At 35.9% G+C, this 18,641-nt stretch overlaps 2 protein-coding genes across 2 annotated transcripts in view; both read right to left on the reverse strand.

Moving 5' to 3' along the window:
• LOC115456219 (scavenger receptor class B member 1) overlaps nt 1-10,035 on the reverse strand; it is a 90,015-nt gene extending 79,980 nt beyond the window's left edge. Inside the window, exon 1 of the mRNA XM_030185185.2 lies at nt 9,798-10,035. The gene's annotated coding sequence lies outside the window, so the exon portion shown is untranslated. The remainder of the gene's footprint in view (nt 1-9,797) is intronic.
• A 4,063-nt stretch (nt 10,036-14,098) lies between these two features.
• Nucleotides 14,099-18,360, reverse strand: LOC115456223 (gastrula zinc finger protein XlCGF57.1). Its single transcript, XM_030185190.2, has 6 exons — nt 17,992-18,360; nt 17,500-17,632; nt 16,877-16,927; nt 16,454-16,513; nt 15,982-16,134; nt 14,099-15,596 (listed from the first exon to the last, which is right to left on the reverse strand). Exons 1-6 carry the CDS (start codon nt 18,130-18,132, stop codon nt 14,383-14,385), a joined length of 1,752 nt encoding a protein of 583 aa, XP_030041050.2. The 5' UTR covers nt 18,133-18,360; the 3' UTR covers nt 14,099-14,382.
• Between the last annotated feature and the right edge of the window lie 281 nt (nt 18,361-18,641).

Consider the following 18,641-nt stretch of genomic DNA (forward strand, 5'->3'; position numbering starts at 1 on the left):
ATTACCTACACATTATAAGTACGACATGCAACGAGCGATCAGTCGCACGCGAAATTCATATCATGCCCTATTTATTCAGTATTCCATATATGTGTCCAACATTACGTCTAACATATTGTCTCTTGGCATTAACATATTTGGAAAGATTTACTCTCTAGTGCTTACGCTATCGAACCCTCGACCTCTAACTTGCTAATTCGTTTCACTCTCTCAACGTTAACCACCTTCAAGTGGAGTGCATAATGATCTAGTAAATCACATATAGCATTTAATATGCTGACAATTATTATAATGTCGTCTATTATATTTAAATTGTCATCTTGCCCTCTTCGAAGATTTACAGCATACAACTGCCTGACTATAAATAGTAGATCACTGAACAAAGAACTAACCGCTTCAATATTAGAGGCCCATGCCCACCTGTGGAATAGGGTGTAATGCAGGGTTTATATAAGCTATAAGACAGTGATGTCGCGTAGTGGGAGCGGTAGGGGCGGCTAAATGTCTAAAATAATGAACAATAATATAACTCCCGTAAACCGGGACAAGCGGCAATGTTCCCATTTTATGACACCGAGCGATGAAGCTCGTTGAGTTAGGTAACACTAATTTGTCTTTATCGCGCAATGAAATTAATCAATTAGAAAGATAGGGAGGAGTTGGAAATATTAATTTTCCACTCCCTTCCATACCGAAACAGGAGGCAGAATAATAACCAGTTGCTAGGGGGCTAAAATCCGCGGTACACCACTGATGTAGAAATAAGATTCGGAACTGGGCCACAATTTAAATGACTAATATCAAATTAAAAAACAGGAATCGATGGTGCTATTTGGGATTTGATTATCCAGTTCTGGTATGAATGAGCACGATCCTGACCTGTAGACTATTCAGACTGTCCGCTTGCTATAAACTGATAAAGATATGAAACCTATTCTTCTAACGATGAAATATCAAATCTGAAGAACCATAAGCTCAGAAAGTGCATGCTTGGTTGATTTGTAACAGAAAGTGTCAGGCCGGCCACACGCTCAGAGAAATCGTTCGACGCAAACTACACGGTTCAAACCGATGGTTCAAACAGTTTTCTTATTGAATGACAAGGCCTGCAAGTAGTGTTACCATTTGATAGGTGTTTGCTGCATTCAACAGTCCCTTTATGGTTTAGACAGGCATGTGGCCATTATTATTCTGAGACAAGACATTTTTTGGAAATTATAATAAATCAGTTTTCACCTTAAAAAAATTAACATTTGATTAATAAATACTTGTTATCATTTATCTATTCTCTTTTAGAGATTATATAGGCATGTTAAGCAGCATAGATTCTAGGCTTTCTTCAATTTATAAACAGTAACCTTACTCGCAAGTCAATGCACTGCGTTTGTCACCCTGAGATATTAGATAGATCACATTATCTCCATTTGTTTCACTCAATTTAATGCCCTGGCAAAAACAATAATTCCACAATACTATCGAGTTGACAGAGATAGACAAAGCGATGATTCTACCTTTCCAGCCTATCTACACGGGCTCATGTATACAACTCATAAGATGGTCTAAACTAGCAAAAAATAAAGACGAATATTCAATGAACTTAGTATCTGTGTTCACAGTTTTGCTGTAGGCTGTTTTGTTATAAATACTCCAGATAAAGGTGGTATCTTTGTTCCACAGAAAACTAGAGGGAACTGCCGGCTTGGCTGTTACGTCTCTTCAAGAGATTGCCTAAGGCTCAAGATTATGAAGTTAAATATTATAAGTATTCTGGTGTATACAAATACCTTATAATATCAGAGGTAGGTAATAAACCATTGGCACACAACAGTAAATAAAATACTAACACAATAACTACGTCTTTGGAATTATGATATTGACAAATAATGTTTAATCACTTTAAAACCTGTTGGAAAACTTCTTCTTTGAAACAAGAGGATTACAGTTCATATCAATCACTAAGCGTATTGGACCAATGTAGTTGAAACGTCAAACGCCTGGCCTCGTTTGTCATTAAATCGTTCAGAACAGGTGAAGTTTACTTCCAAAAATATTGTTAGGACCTCGAGCAACGTCCACGCTCACACAAATTATAATATTCAGTCTTTAAATTTTAGTTGGCTTTCTACTATCCCAGATTTTCTACTATCCCATTATTGTTTTAATACCGTAAGAGAAATAATATATAGTCTTTTCATCCCATGTCAATTAAAAAAATGTTTATCCATGTGAACTGTAAAAGGTTTGTCATCGCTGGTCCATACATAACATAGTTTCTAAGTAACCAATTACCGTCACGCTATATCAGCTACATACTACGTTTCAAGGAAACCAGTTAATATCTTTGCATGCAATAAAAATAAGTAGGTACATTTAAAAAATATCATGTAAGATGAACCAATGTTTTTATCTATAAATTGTTTTCGACGTACCACAACGATGCCCCAGGGTGACGAAGGCAGTGCCATGCCGTATATTATCAGTCTTACTTATAAACTTGTTTTAGCGTTAAGAAGTGCTTAAGAAGTGCTTAAATAGCTGTCAAAAACATCACCGGTTCCTAGTTTAAACCTTATTAAGAGGCAAGATGGCGGGTTTTGACTTACAGTTGATCGAGTAAATTTGTGTTTTAACTAAGCATAATAAAAATTCAGGTACAGTTTCATACACTAAATTGTTGGATTCCTTAATCCAAGGTGGAACAAGTATCTAGTCAAAGTAATTGGTCATCAGTGCCTATAATCCACAATACCATCTTCGAAATCTTTTTATGCTAACTACCTACTTTACAAACAGGATAACTGCAGTAGGTAACCTTAAAGTTTGGTTTGAATTACCTACTACTCTAGATTGTATACTCAGTGTATACACCAAGTGTCTATGTGCGTGTACGTATCTTATTGTAATTTAGAAACACCCGTATTCGAACATAGATTCTCTGTGTATAAATAAGTGTACGGTGTATAATGTCGTAATCTAAACCCGACTTTACAGAAAAGCATTAGAACACGACGTGTTTAGAGTTCTTAACTTCTGAAGGTTGAGGATAACCTCAGTGACCTCACGTAGGTAAATAATGCTACAGATTTTTTTACCTCATATTACTTAAATTTCTGTGGAATAGTAGCACCAAGTCAAGTGGTGCGGTTTATTATATGAGAGACCTTATATATTCAACTGACTGGAGTCTTATTCTCCGACAGTGTGAATTTTAACACGCCCGTGTTACTTTATCTTCTAATTAGCGTAGAATGGTATTCTGTATGCCAATTTTGGTGGTGGTAGGATATATTTTATATCCGCCCGGATAGCGACCATGGTACACAAGGTGTTAAAACCCGCCATAGAGTAAGACAGGTGTGTGTCGCGTTACGGGACCAGCTTGGTATATCCGCTTCCAACAGGCCGGCATAATAGTGTCGACTGCCGAGGGTAATCATCTCTCGTAACTCGATATTCTATTGGACCACACTCCAATTACCAACGGGTGCAGTGGGATCACTTTGACGAGCCACTATAAAAAAATATCATAAAGGCGATGAGATTCGTTACGTGCTTATTATGAACTGGTATAATACCATGTAGTATAGGGAATCAGGGCCTGGTGCAAAGAATAAATAAAGACCAAATGTCATTTCACGCAATTTCACTACTGAGTACCGTCAAAAGAAAATGCAAGTAGAACAGATTCGTCCACTGGTTTACACTATGGTTCAGTAAAAGAAAAAAGTTCAATTCATCGTGTTTATTTTCCGACTAATTTATCGTGTTATTTTTTAATGTAAGCTATATAACTTTCGTATTAGATGAAAGTTCATTTACTGCAAGCTATTTAAATTTCATATTAGAATAAAGGTCAAGATCTCTTGTTAGGCACTACGCTCGCTTTTTACGTTTCCTGTCACCCTTATTCTTGTAAAACAATAATTTCCAAGCGTCTTTATATCTATAAAAGTCATATGTGAATGTACAATTTACTTCGTCAGTCTGAATTAATTCGAAAGGGTGATTGAGAAAAAATGGCGAGTAAAATGACTCTGTCTTACTTTAAATTTGCTTTACAAATCTTGGCCTTGGCTTATCGTCCTTTGCCTCATAAAAAAAAAACACTATATACGATATTAAACATGGCGGCTGGCTGTGACGTAAATTGTCGCGAATTAATAAGTCGGCTATTGGCACGCTTACGAAAGAGTTATACAAGCGAAGCATGTAACCAACCGGTATGGATTGCTATCAGGTGCGTATTCAAGGATATGGGGGGTCAGATACCCATGTGACACCATCTCGTTTGAAACGAGAGATTTGATGTCCTAAATAGATAAATGTGACCCCAATGCCCCTAACACTCATGTTTTCTTAAGTCCCGTTTCCTGCGAGTAGGTATAATAAGCAAAAGGGATAGAATGTTACTATATAATTCTGCATACTCTATCTTAGATTTGGGAAAGTAACAATGAAAGAAATGTAAGCCATGCCACATGAAGCTCGGAGGCTGCGAATGTCCGGCGATTATGCTAGCGAGGAAAAGACTTTCCTTCCAATTTAGAAATTTATCAATAAAACTGTTAATTCTATGATCTTAACGTGGTGTGACGATTGTTTATGGAACTACTAACTGTAGTGTGTGTTTATTTAACGTTTACATTGTTACTACGACACCCACGTCCCACAATGCGGTTCTGTCTACATATTCATATCTTAGTTTCCAAGTTGAGCAAGGCAGTAATCATCCATACAATCCCATTCCAGTGTAATTACGTGGCATTATGAGATTTAACATCTAACGTCGAAGGGTGACGAATGCAGTGTTTTATGTTAACACCCTCACAGTTTATTGGGCATTTACTCTTCCTATTATGTGATAAGTGGCGAATCTACCACCACATCGGGCACAAAAATCCCACATGAGGAAACTTATGTTTGCTTTTCAGTATCGAGATTCGTGTCATAGATTGTGATGGATCTTAGAACTAGGTAAATATTCACACCGGTTTCCTAAAATAAGCTACAAGTTACTACTTAAACTAAAGATGGTAGTTCCTAATGTAAGATTTACTTTAAATTTGCTTTGGTCCTCGCTGTGGTACTTTGCCTGCATATATATTTTTTTTTCAGATTGAATAATATATATTTAGAAGATAAGTGTGTGTTTTATCGGCTAAAAATAGATAAGTATATTTATGTTAATAAAGAGTTTGATCGCCTTGAAATAGCTAAGTATGTTAATCCAGGGCTAACTAATTTACCAGGTTGGAAAGCCCGAGTGCAGAATTGAAGACCGTTGCAGCAGTGCGACCCGTCTTTCTAAACAGACTTGGCAGGTGCCACGGCGCGGCGCCCCAACATTCCGTGTAGTCCTAACGAGCCACGGGTGTTTCGGGTCTGCCATATGCCATCATTGTGGCAAAGATCGTGAGGGTACCCGACCGACCTTTGGACCGTGTGGTCCAACACACTCTTGCGGAATGTCAAGCCTGGGATATAGAACTCAGCGCTCTTAGAGCAGTCATCGGAGAACCTCGTGGCTGACCGTGGTCTACCATGGGCAGCAAGGTTGACGGAGACATATGAGGCGTCGGATCGACAAGTGACGACTGACCAGCGCCTCATGCGTAGTGGATCGGAGATATCCAAAAAATTCCGCCACGTTATCCACTATCATAAGAGGCGATTAACTGTGTCCTTATGGGGTTCGCAATGCGAGCCTGTTCACCATTTTATTACAATAACACGGACATGGATGGCAAAGCGGGTGGTTGGCCTTGCTTTGTCATAAACGGCCAGAGTGGAGTGCGAAAGCTTCTTTTAGCCGCTATCTATAGAGTTGGGCTGCAACGTGGCATAACGCAGGAGCGGTCCCGTATAGCTATCTTAAGACAACAGCATATCCCGGGGCCATCCCTTATGCGCCGAAGAAGGCCACGGCAGGCTTTAGTAGGTATGCCAGTGTAGGATGTTGCTATACAAGGGTGTTGACATTGGGTCGTAAGATCGGTGAAACCAACATAACGGCACCAATGACAACCCAGTGGCGGTAACAATAAGGCTTTTACCCCGCGATAAAAAGGTCTACATTCATACATGTTCAATTTCATTCAAATCCATCGTGTTTTATATAAAAGTCTTCACGCATCCTTATTAATTCCGAAGATACAAACTTTAGGTATATACTATTCATAATTTAAATACCACAGTTATTCACAGAATCTCATTCGGCCATATTAAAAATCACTTAATAAATTGTTCCGAGTATTTTTTCTCAGAAATGCTAAACAACCATAAATTATAAAGTTATTTTTATTGAATACCTACCTCGCTGGATTGATTCTTTTTTACTAGCTCATAAATGCCATCGAAAGAACAAGGACGACTTAATAGCAAACCTGATTTAATGGTAGATACTGTGAAGGAATCTTCTAGATAATTTTTATTCTTAATACCCATTCAAATTGACTAAGAGACTACATTTAGGAGAGTTAGAAGTGGCCCTCTGGATAGCTTGGATACAATACTTGTACTGTTTATCCTGGTAAGTAACAGAGTGCAGGCACAGCTAGATTTTGATTTGCACGACATTTTAGCTTCTGTAATCACTAGACGTGTTCTATCAAACTTGACATCTGATGTCAGGTTGCAAATGCCCACAAGAGGGCTGCACCATCCACAATTACTCTGAATTACGAAGCACTACAGAGCAGTGAATGGTAAACTGTTCTTTTAAGAAAACCATTCCACGCTTTAACCTTTAACCTGGACAGTCATTAAATCAACTCGACATACAAGTGAGGAAAACCAGTTATAGACATTAGGTGTTATTTGCTTGTAAGAACAAATAATTACAAAACTGCTTCTAGCTCACGCAATGTCCGGTATCTTGGACGCGAATGTTGTCTGGTATTGAAGTTAATTATTGAGTTTCGTGAAAAGAGGTACTGATGGTAAGTATTTCACATGCGAAAGTCCACTTGGGTAGGTACCACCGCAATGGCTATTTCTGCCGCCATGCAGCAATGTATAGTCACTGTTGTGTTCTGGTTTGAAGAAAATTGTAGCCAGTGTAACTACTGGGCATAATGATACTTAAAGCTCATGTCTCAGGATGGTGAGCGTCGGGGAATACCAAACAATAGTTTGTAATTCAAGGTTTTGGATGGTGTTTCTACTGTTTATGGGCAGTCGTATCGCTTACCATCAGGCGAACGACAAGCTCGTCATTCAAGTAATTAAAAAAAAACAATAAGCAGAATACAATTATTAATCACCAATAAATGTGAAGATATGCTTTTAATGCAATTGGCAGCGAACCGTGTTAGCTTTCTCGCAAAATGGAATTTCCACAGATAAGTATAATATGGCGGACTAAACTGTGAAATCACTGATGGGTCATGGAGTGCGTCGTTGTCTTAAAACGTAATTTTCAACTCTCTTATTGATACATCTATATATATAAAAATGAATCCCTATTTCCCTTAGTCACGCCATCAGGCGTGAACGGCTGGACAGTTTTCTTTGTTGTGTTTCTCACTATTTTTTTTTTGTTGTGTTTGTTATTTTCATGGGAAGGTTACTATGAAAGAAAAATTCAAAAAATTGCGCGTAGAATTTGAACATTTAAGTAAACTTAACGAAAATATTAATTTTATGTAACTGTCAATTGTTTGAAATAACTGTCAGCGATTGACAGAATGCGCGCTGCAAATTCATAGCTAAGGCGGGACAACGCCACTCCATCTCTGCCCTATTCTCTACAGTAATTCAGATCCTACCTATAATTTTGAGACCACAATGTCAATATGACTCGTAACATATTATCGAATGTCGGTAATGCGTGCGCAACTACAAAATCTAAGTGGTCGTCTTGACTTAGAGTCCATACAACAAGACTCTAATTCTCAACTTTTTATCAAAGATAATTTGGTTCAAAACTTTGTGGTGGTCTCGGAAAATGTTTAGAAAATTACAGTAATGTCTTGCTTAGGATTAGAAGAATTCAATTATTGAAGTACAGATATATTTCGAACAGCTGTGCCAGATACTTCGTTCAGTAATTATTCTTTACCATTTATCGTTTTCTAATGTTATGACGCGAAGTCTTATAGCTTGAAAACTTCATTGCTTACTGAACCTTTGCTTAACATAACAGCGAGATTTGCATCGAAATCCATTCAGCCGCTTATAGGCAAAGATACGCAAACTGATTAAAATATTCTGTTGTTTTTAAGTGTTCGTTATAAAATACTTACAAATTCTTTAGTCACATGAAAAAAAAACATGAGAATCCACGTTACCAGGACAATAGATGCTTAACGGAAACAAAGTGTGACGTCAATAAATTTACAGCCTTATAATTCATAATTCGTACAGCCTTAATTATATTACATTTCTATATTTATACATATGACTTGAAATATTTAAATAAGCTACGATAGCCTAGTAGAACGGACTGCTCACAAAGGTCGTAGTTACAAATCCAAGGCACTTACGTCTGTCTTTGGAACTTACTTGTGAATTAATTGTTAATTATAATTACTACCCGCTCTAATAGCAATAAACATCGCGAGGAAACTTATATTATCTGAGAATTTTCCGTTAGAATGTCGAAGATATGAGAAGGCCGCAAACACTTAATAGGCGAGCATGATGGACTTGAGTCGACTTTGACCTCTAGACCTTCTACTTCAAGAATCTTACTGAGAGGATGTAGTCCCTAAACTAAACCTTCTCAGAAATAGAATTCTGTGTCTTTAGGACAATGAAGTATGTGTAACTCCTGAGCATTATGGGACTTGGCCAATGAGGGGTGACGAGCGCAATTTATATAGGTAATGATATAGGTACGTACAGTTTGTAATTCATATTTCTGTATTGATTAAGGGCCAGTGTTACGCTTGTATTTAGGAGCGTGACCCGCTCGTCTCTTCATGCACTTGAATAAATATAAACTACTAAAACATCTGTTTTGTTTATCTTTGTTTAGTTTGTCATTATACAAGATCAAAGTCTTGCCAGACTCGTCACCACACAGCGCTGTCTTTTAAAAGGCTCTATAATTATGTCCAGATTGGAAACCAGACGAATATTCATTCCAGAGTGTGGGATATATTCTAATAAAATATTTTTAGAGACTAAAAGTGTTTGCTATAAAACCTAAGTCTGCCAGTTTGATTTATTCTTGACCGGCTAAACCTTCTAAAAAGGGAGCAAGCAGGCAAGTCGCTCGCTTGGTAAATTCCACAACCGTGTAAATAATTAGAAGGAGTACGATTCAAATCTTCGAGAATTAAAATGATAGTCTCTGGTACTGGGTTTGAATTCGCTAAACCCATGCGTGCCGTCGCTAGAGCATCTTTATCCAACAATGTAGGTATTGACATAACGAGAAGATGTCTTTGCATAAATATTTTAATTCATGTCTTCGCACCAGACGTGACACTTAGTAAATGGCCTGACCCCGACTTACTATTCGAGTGTAGAAATTTTCAATACAATAGAAACTTAACACACGACTAACTATTGATACTTTTTAGGTCGACCTTTATAATAAAACAATTCGAAAAAAGTAAAATAACTTTTTGAATTTATTACATCTAGATTATTTTTATTTGACGTAAAAACTCTTATTCGACCTTATATTTTTGCATGTTTATCATTTTGATATCCCCAAAATGAATTTGAATAAATTTTTATTTGATTGTAAAACGAAACCATGTAAAGTGCTATTATAGGAAAGAACAACAATTTAAATGCAAGGCTGTACGTCAAACTGCCTTCGCCTTAGTGCGTTAAAAATATCTCACCTTAATGCAAGCGACCGTAGCACACGTCGGTTATTTATAAAAAATATTATCTTCGAGAAACTCACAAAGTCGTTTAAATAAAACACAAAAACACACCACAATTTGACACAACCTCAGTCACAGAATTTTGACAGATGTCAAAGTGTTCCCGCCACTTCAATTCGTTTTCGGCCAGTTCGTTATTTTCTAATCGAGGCGCGGGCGACGCGTTTGACGCCGTTGAACCGACTGACGGTTGCTTGACCACTTTCCAATCTTGCAGTGTACTTACAATCTAGTTAATACAACGTAAAGAAATGTTTTAAAACTAAATACTGTCAACATAAAGTCTACTATTGTACTTGTTTTTAAATTGTACGCGCAAAAGCAACGTTTCAACTTAATTAGCACGCGTCTTTGAATGTACGTCTTAAGGAGAAGATTTAAGAATGTATTTCGGTTAGACACGATTTGCTATGACACACTTGTTGGATGTCATAAAAATTATGTAAAACTACCCGTGATTTTTAAAATATTTTACGACATTTCACGGTCTTAAGAAAGCCTAGAAATATGTTTAATTATGTAATTAATTTCTAGACCAAATTCTTTCGTAATGTGACCTACTTAGCGTATCGTGTTCTCATAGCTTACTTTTAAAGTAAATCTTAAGGATTGAGATAAAAATATCCGACATACCAGTCACATACTAACTCTCACGGCAATTACTACTTACTAACCTACATTGAATAACATTGGAATTTGGGAGCCTAACGGGAAAGCTAACGTTAAGATCGCGCCAATTTTCAGTTCGATAATAATAAATTTTTGACGTAGTACCTATAAATAACTTATTTTGTTTTAAAACTGAAAAAAAAAAACATGGTAACCCTAACATAAAACATATTTGTTTAATATATTAATAAATTTTGCGAATACTAAGGCGGTCCCTACGTAAAGTATCGAATCTGCAAAATTGCATTTTTTGCAGATTCGATACTTTACGTAGGGACCGTCAACTTATTTATAAGCCTAAGCCACCTAAAGGAAGCCCGTTTCCAGCAGTCGGATTATAGTAAATATAAAATATGCATATCCAGCATTCCTATTTTATGGTGGGTAAATGAAAAAAGATAGTAAGGTACCAAAGTGTCCACGAAACCCCACAATACCATAGAAAAGATTACCGATTCTAAAGAAAGAATTACCTAAGATGGGGAAAGATGCGGGGTATGATTAAAATCATTGATCGCACGAAAACCTTCAGCAAAGCTATTACTATGCGTGGGTCTTATGGACAACCAGTCCGTGCTGGTTTTAAAATTAAAAAGATAAAGAAATATTTACTGAGTTTGTGAATTGATAATGTTTTATTTAAAGTATTCGACGTCGTGTCTAAGAATTAGATATTTCTCCATTTGACCTTATCTCGCTCCAATGTTCCCTCTGAGCACCTTGCTACACATTTTTCTAACATATACCTAAATAGCTATAAGTATACATACGTAGGTATGGAGATATATACATATTGCAATCTGTTGTTAATCTCGGGGCTGAAAATCGTGTAAGTATGTACCTATATCTATACTAGGTAATATATAAAACTGAAGAGTTTGTTTGTTTGAACTAAACCGATTTTGACAAAAAAAATCCGTTATAAGAAGCTACATTACACCTAAGTGCTATAGCCTTTTTTTTATCTCGGAAAACTCTTTTCACACTATATATTTGTTAAATATGTTTCAGTTTTGCCTGACCACTCTCTAACGAGTGATGTCCAAATTCTACAGCATGAATAGGCTGACTGAACCGGTTTACATCTACCACTGTCTTACAGAAAAGCAATGTAAACTAACAGCTGGAACTTTACTCTCTTTGCCACGTGATATTTTGACAGCGCACAAGCACGTAGCGCTCCCCATCGCGTTTAAGACAATAGAAATTCGCATACAGAATTCCATTCAACATAAATTTTACGAAGATAACGTAGCACGGTCGTGTTACGAGCTGCATTGACGATGATTGCCCCTTGTTGTCACCCATCGTAGGGGGTTTTGAGTGTTACGTAACGTTTACGGAGAGGGGGGAGGAGACAAAAAAACATTACGGCCCCTTACAGGGAGGGGGGGATCAGAAATCTAAAAAATTGCGTTACCTAATACTCGAACATTCACATTGCATTACTACATTTTGACATATGATGGCGAGCTCAGCGCCTTATTGGGCTACACTACTAATTAGGTACTATTTGTTATTAAGGTCGTAGGTACTTGTAGGCACTTCTTTTGATGTCAACATTATAAATTAAGGTGAAATATGGTGACAATTTGAAACAAAAATTTGTCAAAGATAAAACTGTTTTTTGATTTGCATAACGAGTTATTGAATCTTTTTTTCAAGAATTAATTAATTACTAACATACACACGTCATACCTTTATCCCAGAAGGGGTAGGCAGTGATCAATTAGGCACTCATTTTTTGAGTTTTTTACGTAGCGAGAGAACATGACAAGCGCCGCCATTTTAGATTCGCTTCTTTAAAGGCATTATTCCATTAGGCAAGTTACTTGTATGTATGTTACACGCAACTTGAACAAACCTACATACAAACTACAACTTGCAAGGGGGTAGTTTGAACTTGTAAATTTTTATTCACGTGACGCCTAAATTGAACATACACAGGCAGAGCTCTAAGTTTATATAAGCGGACATTGGAGATACTTTCATACAAAAGTATTGTAATCAATTAAAACTTCCATGCCTTATGCACACTCTGGAAAACATGTTTCCAATGTGAGCATCTTGTACGCAAATGTAATGTCATACTTGCATGCAGGTCCGTCTGGAAATTCTTGGGGGAGGCCTATCATCAGCAATGGATGGGTGATATTGGCTGATGATGACTTGCATGCAAGGCTTGCCTAATGGTATCGCGCCTTAAAGAACCGAGTTATACTAAGACACGTTGATCATTATTACTTATATTCGCACTTGTATATCGGATAAGTGAATATTGATTGTAATAATAAGATGCGTGTAAGTTGGTTATCGACAGTCCATTTTATTTTCCATGTTACAAATAAAACTACATATTAAAATTGTATAATATATTACTATAACATAATAAATACTGATTCAATACTTTTTTAAGTTGCCATAAATATTTTCAAAAAACAAGATTCTCCCAAGTTGCAATTTTTTTTCTAATAAAAAAAAGCATTAATGTGTGCAATTATAGTCAGTTCACGAGCTCTGAGAAATCTTACGGAAATGTGATTTAATGATGTAATGCAGTTAATTTCCCGATATTACGATTCTGATTCGGTTAAAGTCAGGTACCAAATGTACGAAATACATTTGGTACCTGACTGTAATGTAATTTTATTTATTTATTTATTTGCAAGGATCATTGTATCAGTTATAGGTTTCACCGTTTTCATGGCATGCAAATTAATTGGTAGATAATATTAATTAAAGTCTTATACTAGTTCTTATATACACTTACAAAATATATTTTTAAATAAATCTTGACTTTTTCTGTATTGGGAATATTAATATATGAACTATAATGAATACAATACTAACATTAATAACGTAATATTGGCAAATTAACTGCATTAACTCAACATTCCATAAGATTTCTTGTACATCGAGCACGGACTATACGCATTCTGTCTATTTTTAACCGACTTCAAAAAAGGACGTTCTCAATTCGACTGTATTTTTTAGAGATGTATTTATTTTTTAGACTGTATTTTTCCCCAAAGATGTATGCAGAGGTGGAAGTGGTGCACCCACTTGTCTCCATGTATGTTTCATCTCTTGATGTAATAGAGGTACTCTATCGCCATTGCAGGCACAAATTCCAGGACAGACTAATACTGAGCACAAAAAGCAAATACAATTTGCCCCACCCGGGGTCCGAACCAGCTTACAGCAATAGTTATATCGCTAACGCAATATGTTTGACCTTTATTTCATTAACAGAAAAAAAATATATCGCACCTTCAACTAACAATCATATTATTAAGAATTATACGTAATGTGAGAGAGCTACCTTACGTAGCACAAGCTTAAAGCTGATATTAGCATAAAAAATGGAACCGAATTGAAATCGAAATTCACTAATTTTTCCCTGGAAATCTGATTTGGAGTTTTATGGTGCACATTGCCAAATTTGTTGTGACCTGATGAGACTACACTATACAGCTGATATTAGTGGCTCCTAAGTAAACTATCGTATCTGAAAAATATTAAAAATAAAATATTTATTTCAACAAGGAAGATTACATAATAGCTACAAAAAAAGTACTTAAATCTATTTGCTCGTCACGAAAGCGACCCTAAGTCAGCAATTATACTGATAAAAACAAGCGCTGATCTTCCGCTGGGCCGTTTTGTGATGCCACGATTTATTAAGTTATTATTAATTTGTATTATTAACTTATTAAATAATAAAATATTTTAATATCGTATAAAAATTGCTTTTTTATGGGTTTGGTAATTACCGAGATAAGGGTTTCCTTAAAAATTAAGATCGCAATTTTTACAGATACGATAGTTTACGTCGGAGCCATTGATATATTATTAAAAATCGATTACTATATCACTGCCCCTCGTTCTTATGTGTACACCTGTGCCTCTTCAGCCCACTGCTCTGAGTAAACTGGCTACTACACAACTCACAGCTGAACGGTCTCTCACCAGAATGCACCCGCATATGTAACTTCAAATTCCCATTTACAGAAAATTGCTTATTACAAACATTGCAATTATATGGCCGCTCGTCGGAATGGACTCGCATGTGCTTAGACAAATTACCAATTTGCTTGTTGCATATCTTGCATGTATACGGCTTTATTCCAGTATGTACCCGCATATGCCTCTTTAACTGTCCAGTCTCCCTAAAGGCACGTTTACACACCTCGCAACTATATGGTCTTTCCCCAGAATGCACTCTCATGTGTATCTTCAAATAACCATTATCTGAAAAGGGCTTTTTACACACTTTACACTGGTACGGTCTCTCGCCAGTATGAGTTCTTTGATGGAGCTTGAAGCTGGCCATTTGTGCGAACTGGCGGTCACAAAAATTGCACCTATATGGCTTGATGCCTGTATGGACTCTCATGTGCACTTTGAGGGTAGTATATGCTGTGAAGTCCTTTTTGCAGACGTCACAGGAGTATGGTCGCTCGCCGGTGTGCTGTCTTTCGTGAATAGCCAAGTAACTCTTGCTTGAGAATTGTTTCTGACACACGCCACACGAGTGCGGTTTTATTTGGTTATGAATTATGTAGATATGCCTTTTTAAATGAGTTCTTTGCGGGAACCCCCTCCCACAAACATCGCATACGTACGGTCTTTCGCCAGTGTGAGTGTATATATGCGACTTTAACGTCTGATTATGCCCGAAAGCCTTATTACATATATTACACGTAAATTTCTTCTCTCCGGAATGCGTTTTGAGATGTTCCTTCAACCCTTTCTTTCTTTGGAACTCTTTAGAACATACTTCACATGAGAATTTCTTCTCGAAATGAGTGGATAGATGTTTTTTTAGTAACCTTGCTTTTTCAAAGTTCTTGTTGCATATTGTACAGGGGTAGGTGCCGTTTTGTGAGTGGTGTTCTTCGATGTGCCGAGTTAATTCTTTATTATTTAAGTGAAGGGATTGGCATAGATGGCATTCGTAATTTTTCTCTCCACTGTGTAACCTCATATGTATTTCCAAAGAGCCATTGTAAGAGAATTTCTTTTGACATACTTCACAAGAGTATTTTTTTATTTTAGTCTGGCGTATGGGTTTGGATTCTTCTTCTGAAATAAAAAAAAATATTTATTACCAGGGCTTTTTTGTGAAGGTACGCACCCACAAAGGAAATGGCACGTATATCGAAAAATTGCCATAAAAAAATACAGGAAGGGAGGAGGGTACAAAAAATAATAGACTTACTTTCGAGAATTAGTGTGACCCAAAAAAGTAACGATAAAAAAAGGCCTGTTTATTACTAATATTGCCTCAATTACTCTATAGCGTTAATAAATGCGTATCGAGGTTTTTGAACTATTATATTCCGCTATTTGTTTTGGATGTGGATATTTGTTGAAAAACTTCGCATAATACAAAACAAGTCAAAATTGGGCATCATTATTATGGTGTCCTTTAAATATTAAACGCAATAAAAGTATTATGGAAACTTACCATCACTGGGTTCTTGGGAAGCTGTCCACACATCAGCACTCAAACCCTCATTATCAGCTTCTTTCTGACTTCTGCTGCGAAGTAAGGACAATGGCTGGTCCTCCACATCCAAATCAGTTCCCATGTATATCTCCACTGTGGGTAGTTTCGCATCTGGAATGAAATTACAACTAATGTTGAGAACTGAGTACTGACCACCAGGCATCAGGAAAACGATAGCCAATTTCAATAAACAACCATAATCCTTAACTTTAGATATATGATTAGAATATACCAATTATAAAAAAAATATATTAGTATGTTAAATAAGCTTTAACAAGGCCTAATCCCTCTCTGTAGTATAGGATGCTCGTGCCTAACAATGGGACAGTATATAATACAGGGCCCATATTATAAACAATTTTTATTTGTGATAGTAATGTGGATCTTTTATTTAAACCAGGTCCTGTAATTCAATTCTGAAAAAGCTTACCCTCATATTTATAGTTGAAGACCTCACTGCCAGTATTCATATGAGTTTCTTCTTTCACATCTGAAAAAAAATTTAATCTATAAAATTTGTTGCATGGCATCATAACTCCCTAATTTAAAATATTTGAAGGTAAATATTGAGCATCAGGCGCAGGCAGACAAGAGCTGCATATGCATACATTCAGGCCAATAATTCTGGCTTCTATGTTATTTTCTGACCAATATAACAAAAATATAATATTGTATATTTTTTTCTACATAAGTGAGGAATAATAAAAGAAAGAAAATTAAATATTTTAATACCTTACAGAAAAATACTATTGGCAGTAATGGAAAAATATATTTCATAAAGGGATTTTTCATATTTCATTCATAAATACATACTTCTAGCTGCCTTTTTACATTATTAATTAGTTTTGCTTACCTCTAGGACATTCCAACTCCAGTTTAACATCTTGCTCAAATAAGTTAACATCTGAAAAAAAATATATAAAAAAAGCTGTAAATTTTGATTTGCACACACACTGATATAAATATTTTAAACAAAATAATACATAGTACCTGTTGACGATGAGCCAGTACTATAACAGTTAAGATAAAAAATAGGCAATATAAGAAAAATATTTATTCACATACGAAGAAAAAGTCTCAAATCACAAGTAAGAAAGATATTTAAAAAACATTACATCAAAGGATCAGAATTCAAAAAAATTTAACCAAAACTATATTTCATTAAAAAGTATTTGTGTCGCCAATGGTACTAATGTATTAACAATACAGTGAGGAATGGTTTTAACCACATTCAAAGGTCCAGCCTCATCTGGATGTTATATCCTATTTATTATAAACTATATTCTTTTTTTAAACATGCATTCAGCATATGGCTTCCATAAAATCTAATAAGTACATGAACATGTCTTAATTTAAAATAATAATAAATGAATAAGACACAACAAAATACTAAACTACTAACACACAGGTAGAAAATTCCTTCAGCAATAAGTCTGCCTTTTTACTCTGTATAAATATAAATTTAAAAACAAATACCTTTAAAACTGTTGTATTGCTGAAATTTCTCCTCACATGCCACTACCTGTTTTTTAAAATGTGCAGCATCTCTCAATCTCGGCTCACACATATCGCAAATACTGTATGTTGTCATGCTGCCTGATGGATTTATCTGAAATAATGTTTATGTATTTAAGAAATCTTAAAGAATGCTCGTCCTGAATAAGAATTTAAAATTTTTATTTATTGCTTTATTTAGCACTTCATATACAAATGTATACAGGTGGACTGAATGCCATAGGCATGCTGTACCAGCCAACCTTAGGGCGGTGCAGAGATTATCATGGTAGGTGCATGAAAGAAAGGTTTTTTTATATATATTGATTTTTAAAGGTTTTTTTATAAAGAAAGGATTTTTATATATTTTTTATTTATTAAGTAAAATTCCTCAAATATATTTTTGTATTTCTATTATTTTTTGAACCCTTGGCAATGTACCCGGCAGGGTTTAATTAAAATGATTATACTTACGATTATATCAAAAGTGTCTTTGAGCATCACGGTAAACGTCTCTTCGATCCCTTCGAATACAAAAGACATTCCAAGGCTTTTAAAATTGCCTTTCGTGTGACAACATCGACACAAGCCGGCAGAGCTCCACGCATCATTCATTGTTTAATACAATTTATCACTAATAGGTGCAAAATTAACATAACATTTATTATTTTGTAGATTCGAATAAAGCAGATTACCATGAAAACAAAGTGAAAGTTACTACCACAAAAAACATAAGGCACTTTCTTTTCGATCGTTCCTCGATTCTACGTTTTTTGTTTTGCTCATTTTGTATGGGTCAAAGAGGGATGGTTAATAACAACAAAGGACAAAAGCAAGTGAATTGTGTTTAGTAGGTTTCTATTTGACACTTATCAATTCTGTCACAGCATAGCTGGTTAGGGACGTAACGAAGTGTTGTAGTGTTTTAATTTAGGTGATTTCATTTTTTTAAATAAGCGTGATCCGTTCTTATAGTTCTTTTTTCTATGTTTTCTTTCATTTCTTATATCATTATTTCAGCCGGGAATCGTTCACTGCTGTACATAGGCCTCTCCCACTGAGCGCCACAAGGACTGGTTTTGGGTCACCTTCAACCATCGGACTCCAGCGACATTCACCAGATC

Source organism: Manduca sexta, chromosome 28, assembly GCF_014839805.1.
Source record: "Manduca sexta isolate Smith_Timp_Sample1 chromosome 28, JHU_Msex_v1.0, whole genome shotgun sequence".
NCBI classification, from domain to species: Eukaryota; Metazoa; Arthropoda; class Insecta; order Lepidoptera; family Sphingidae; genus Manduca; species Manduca sexta.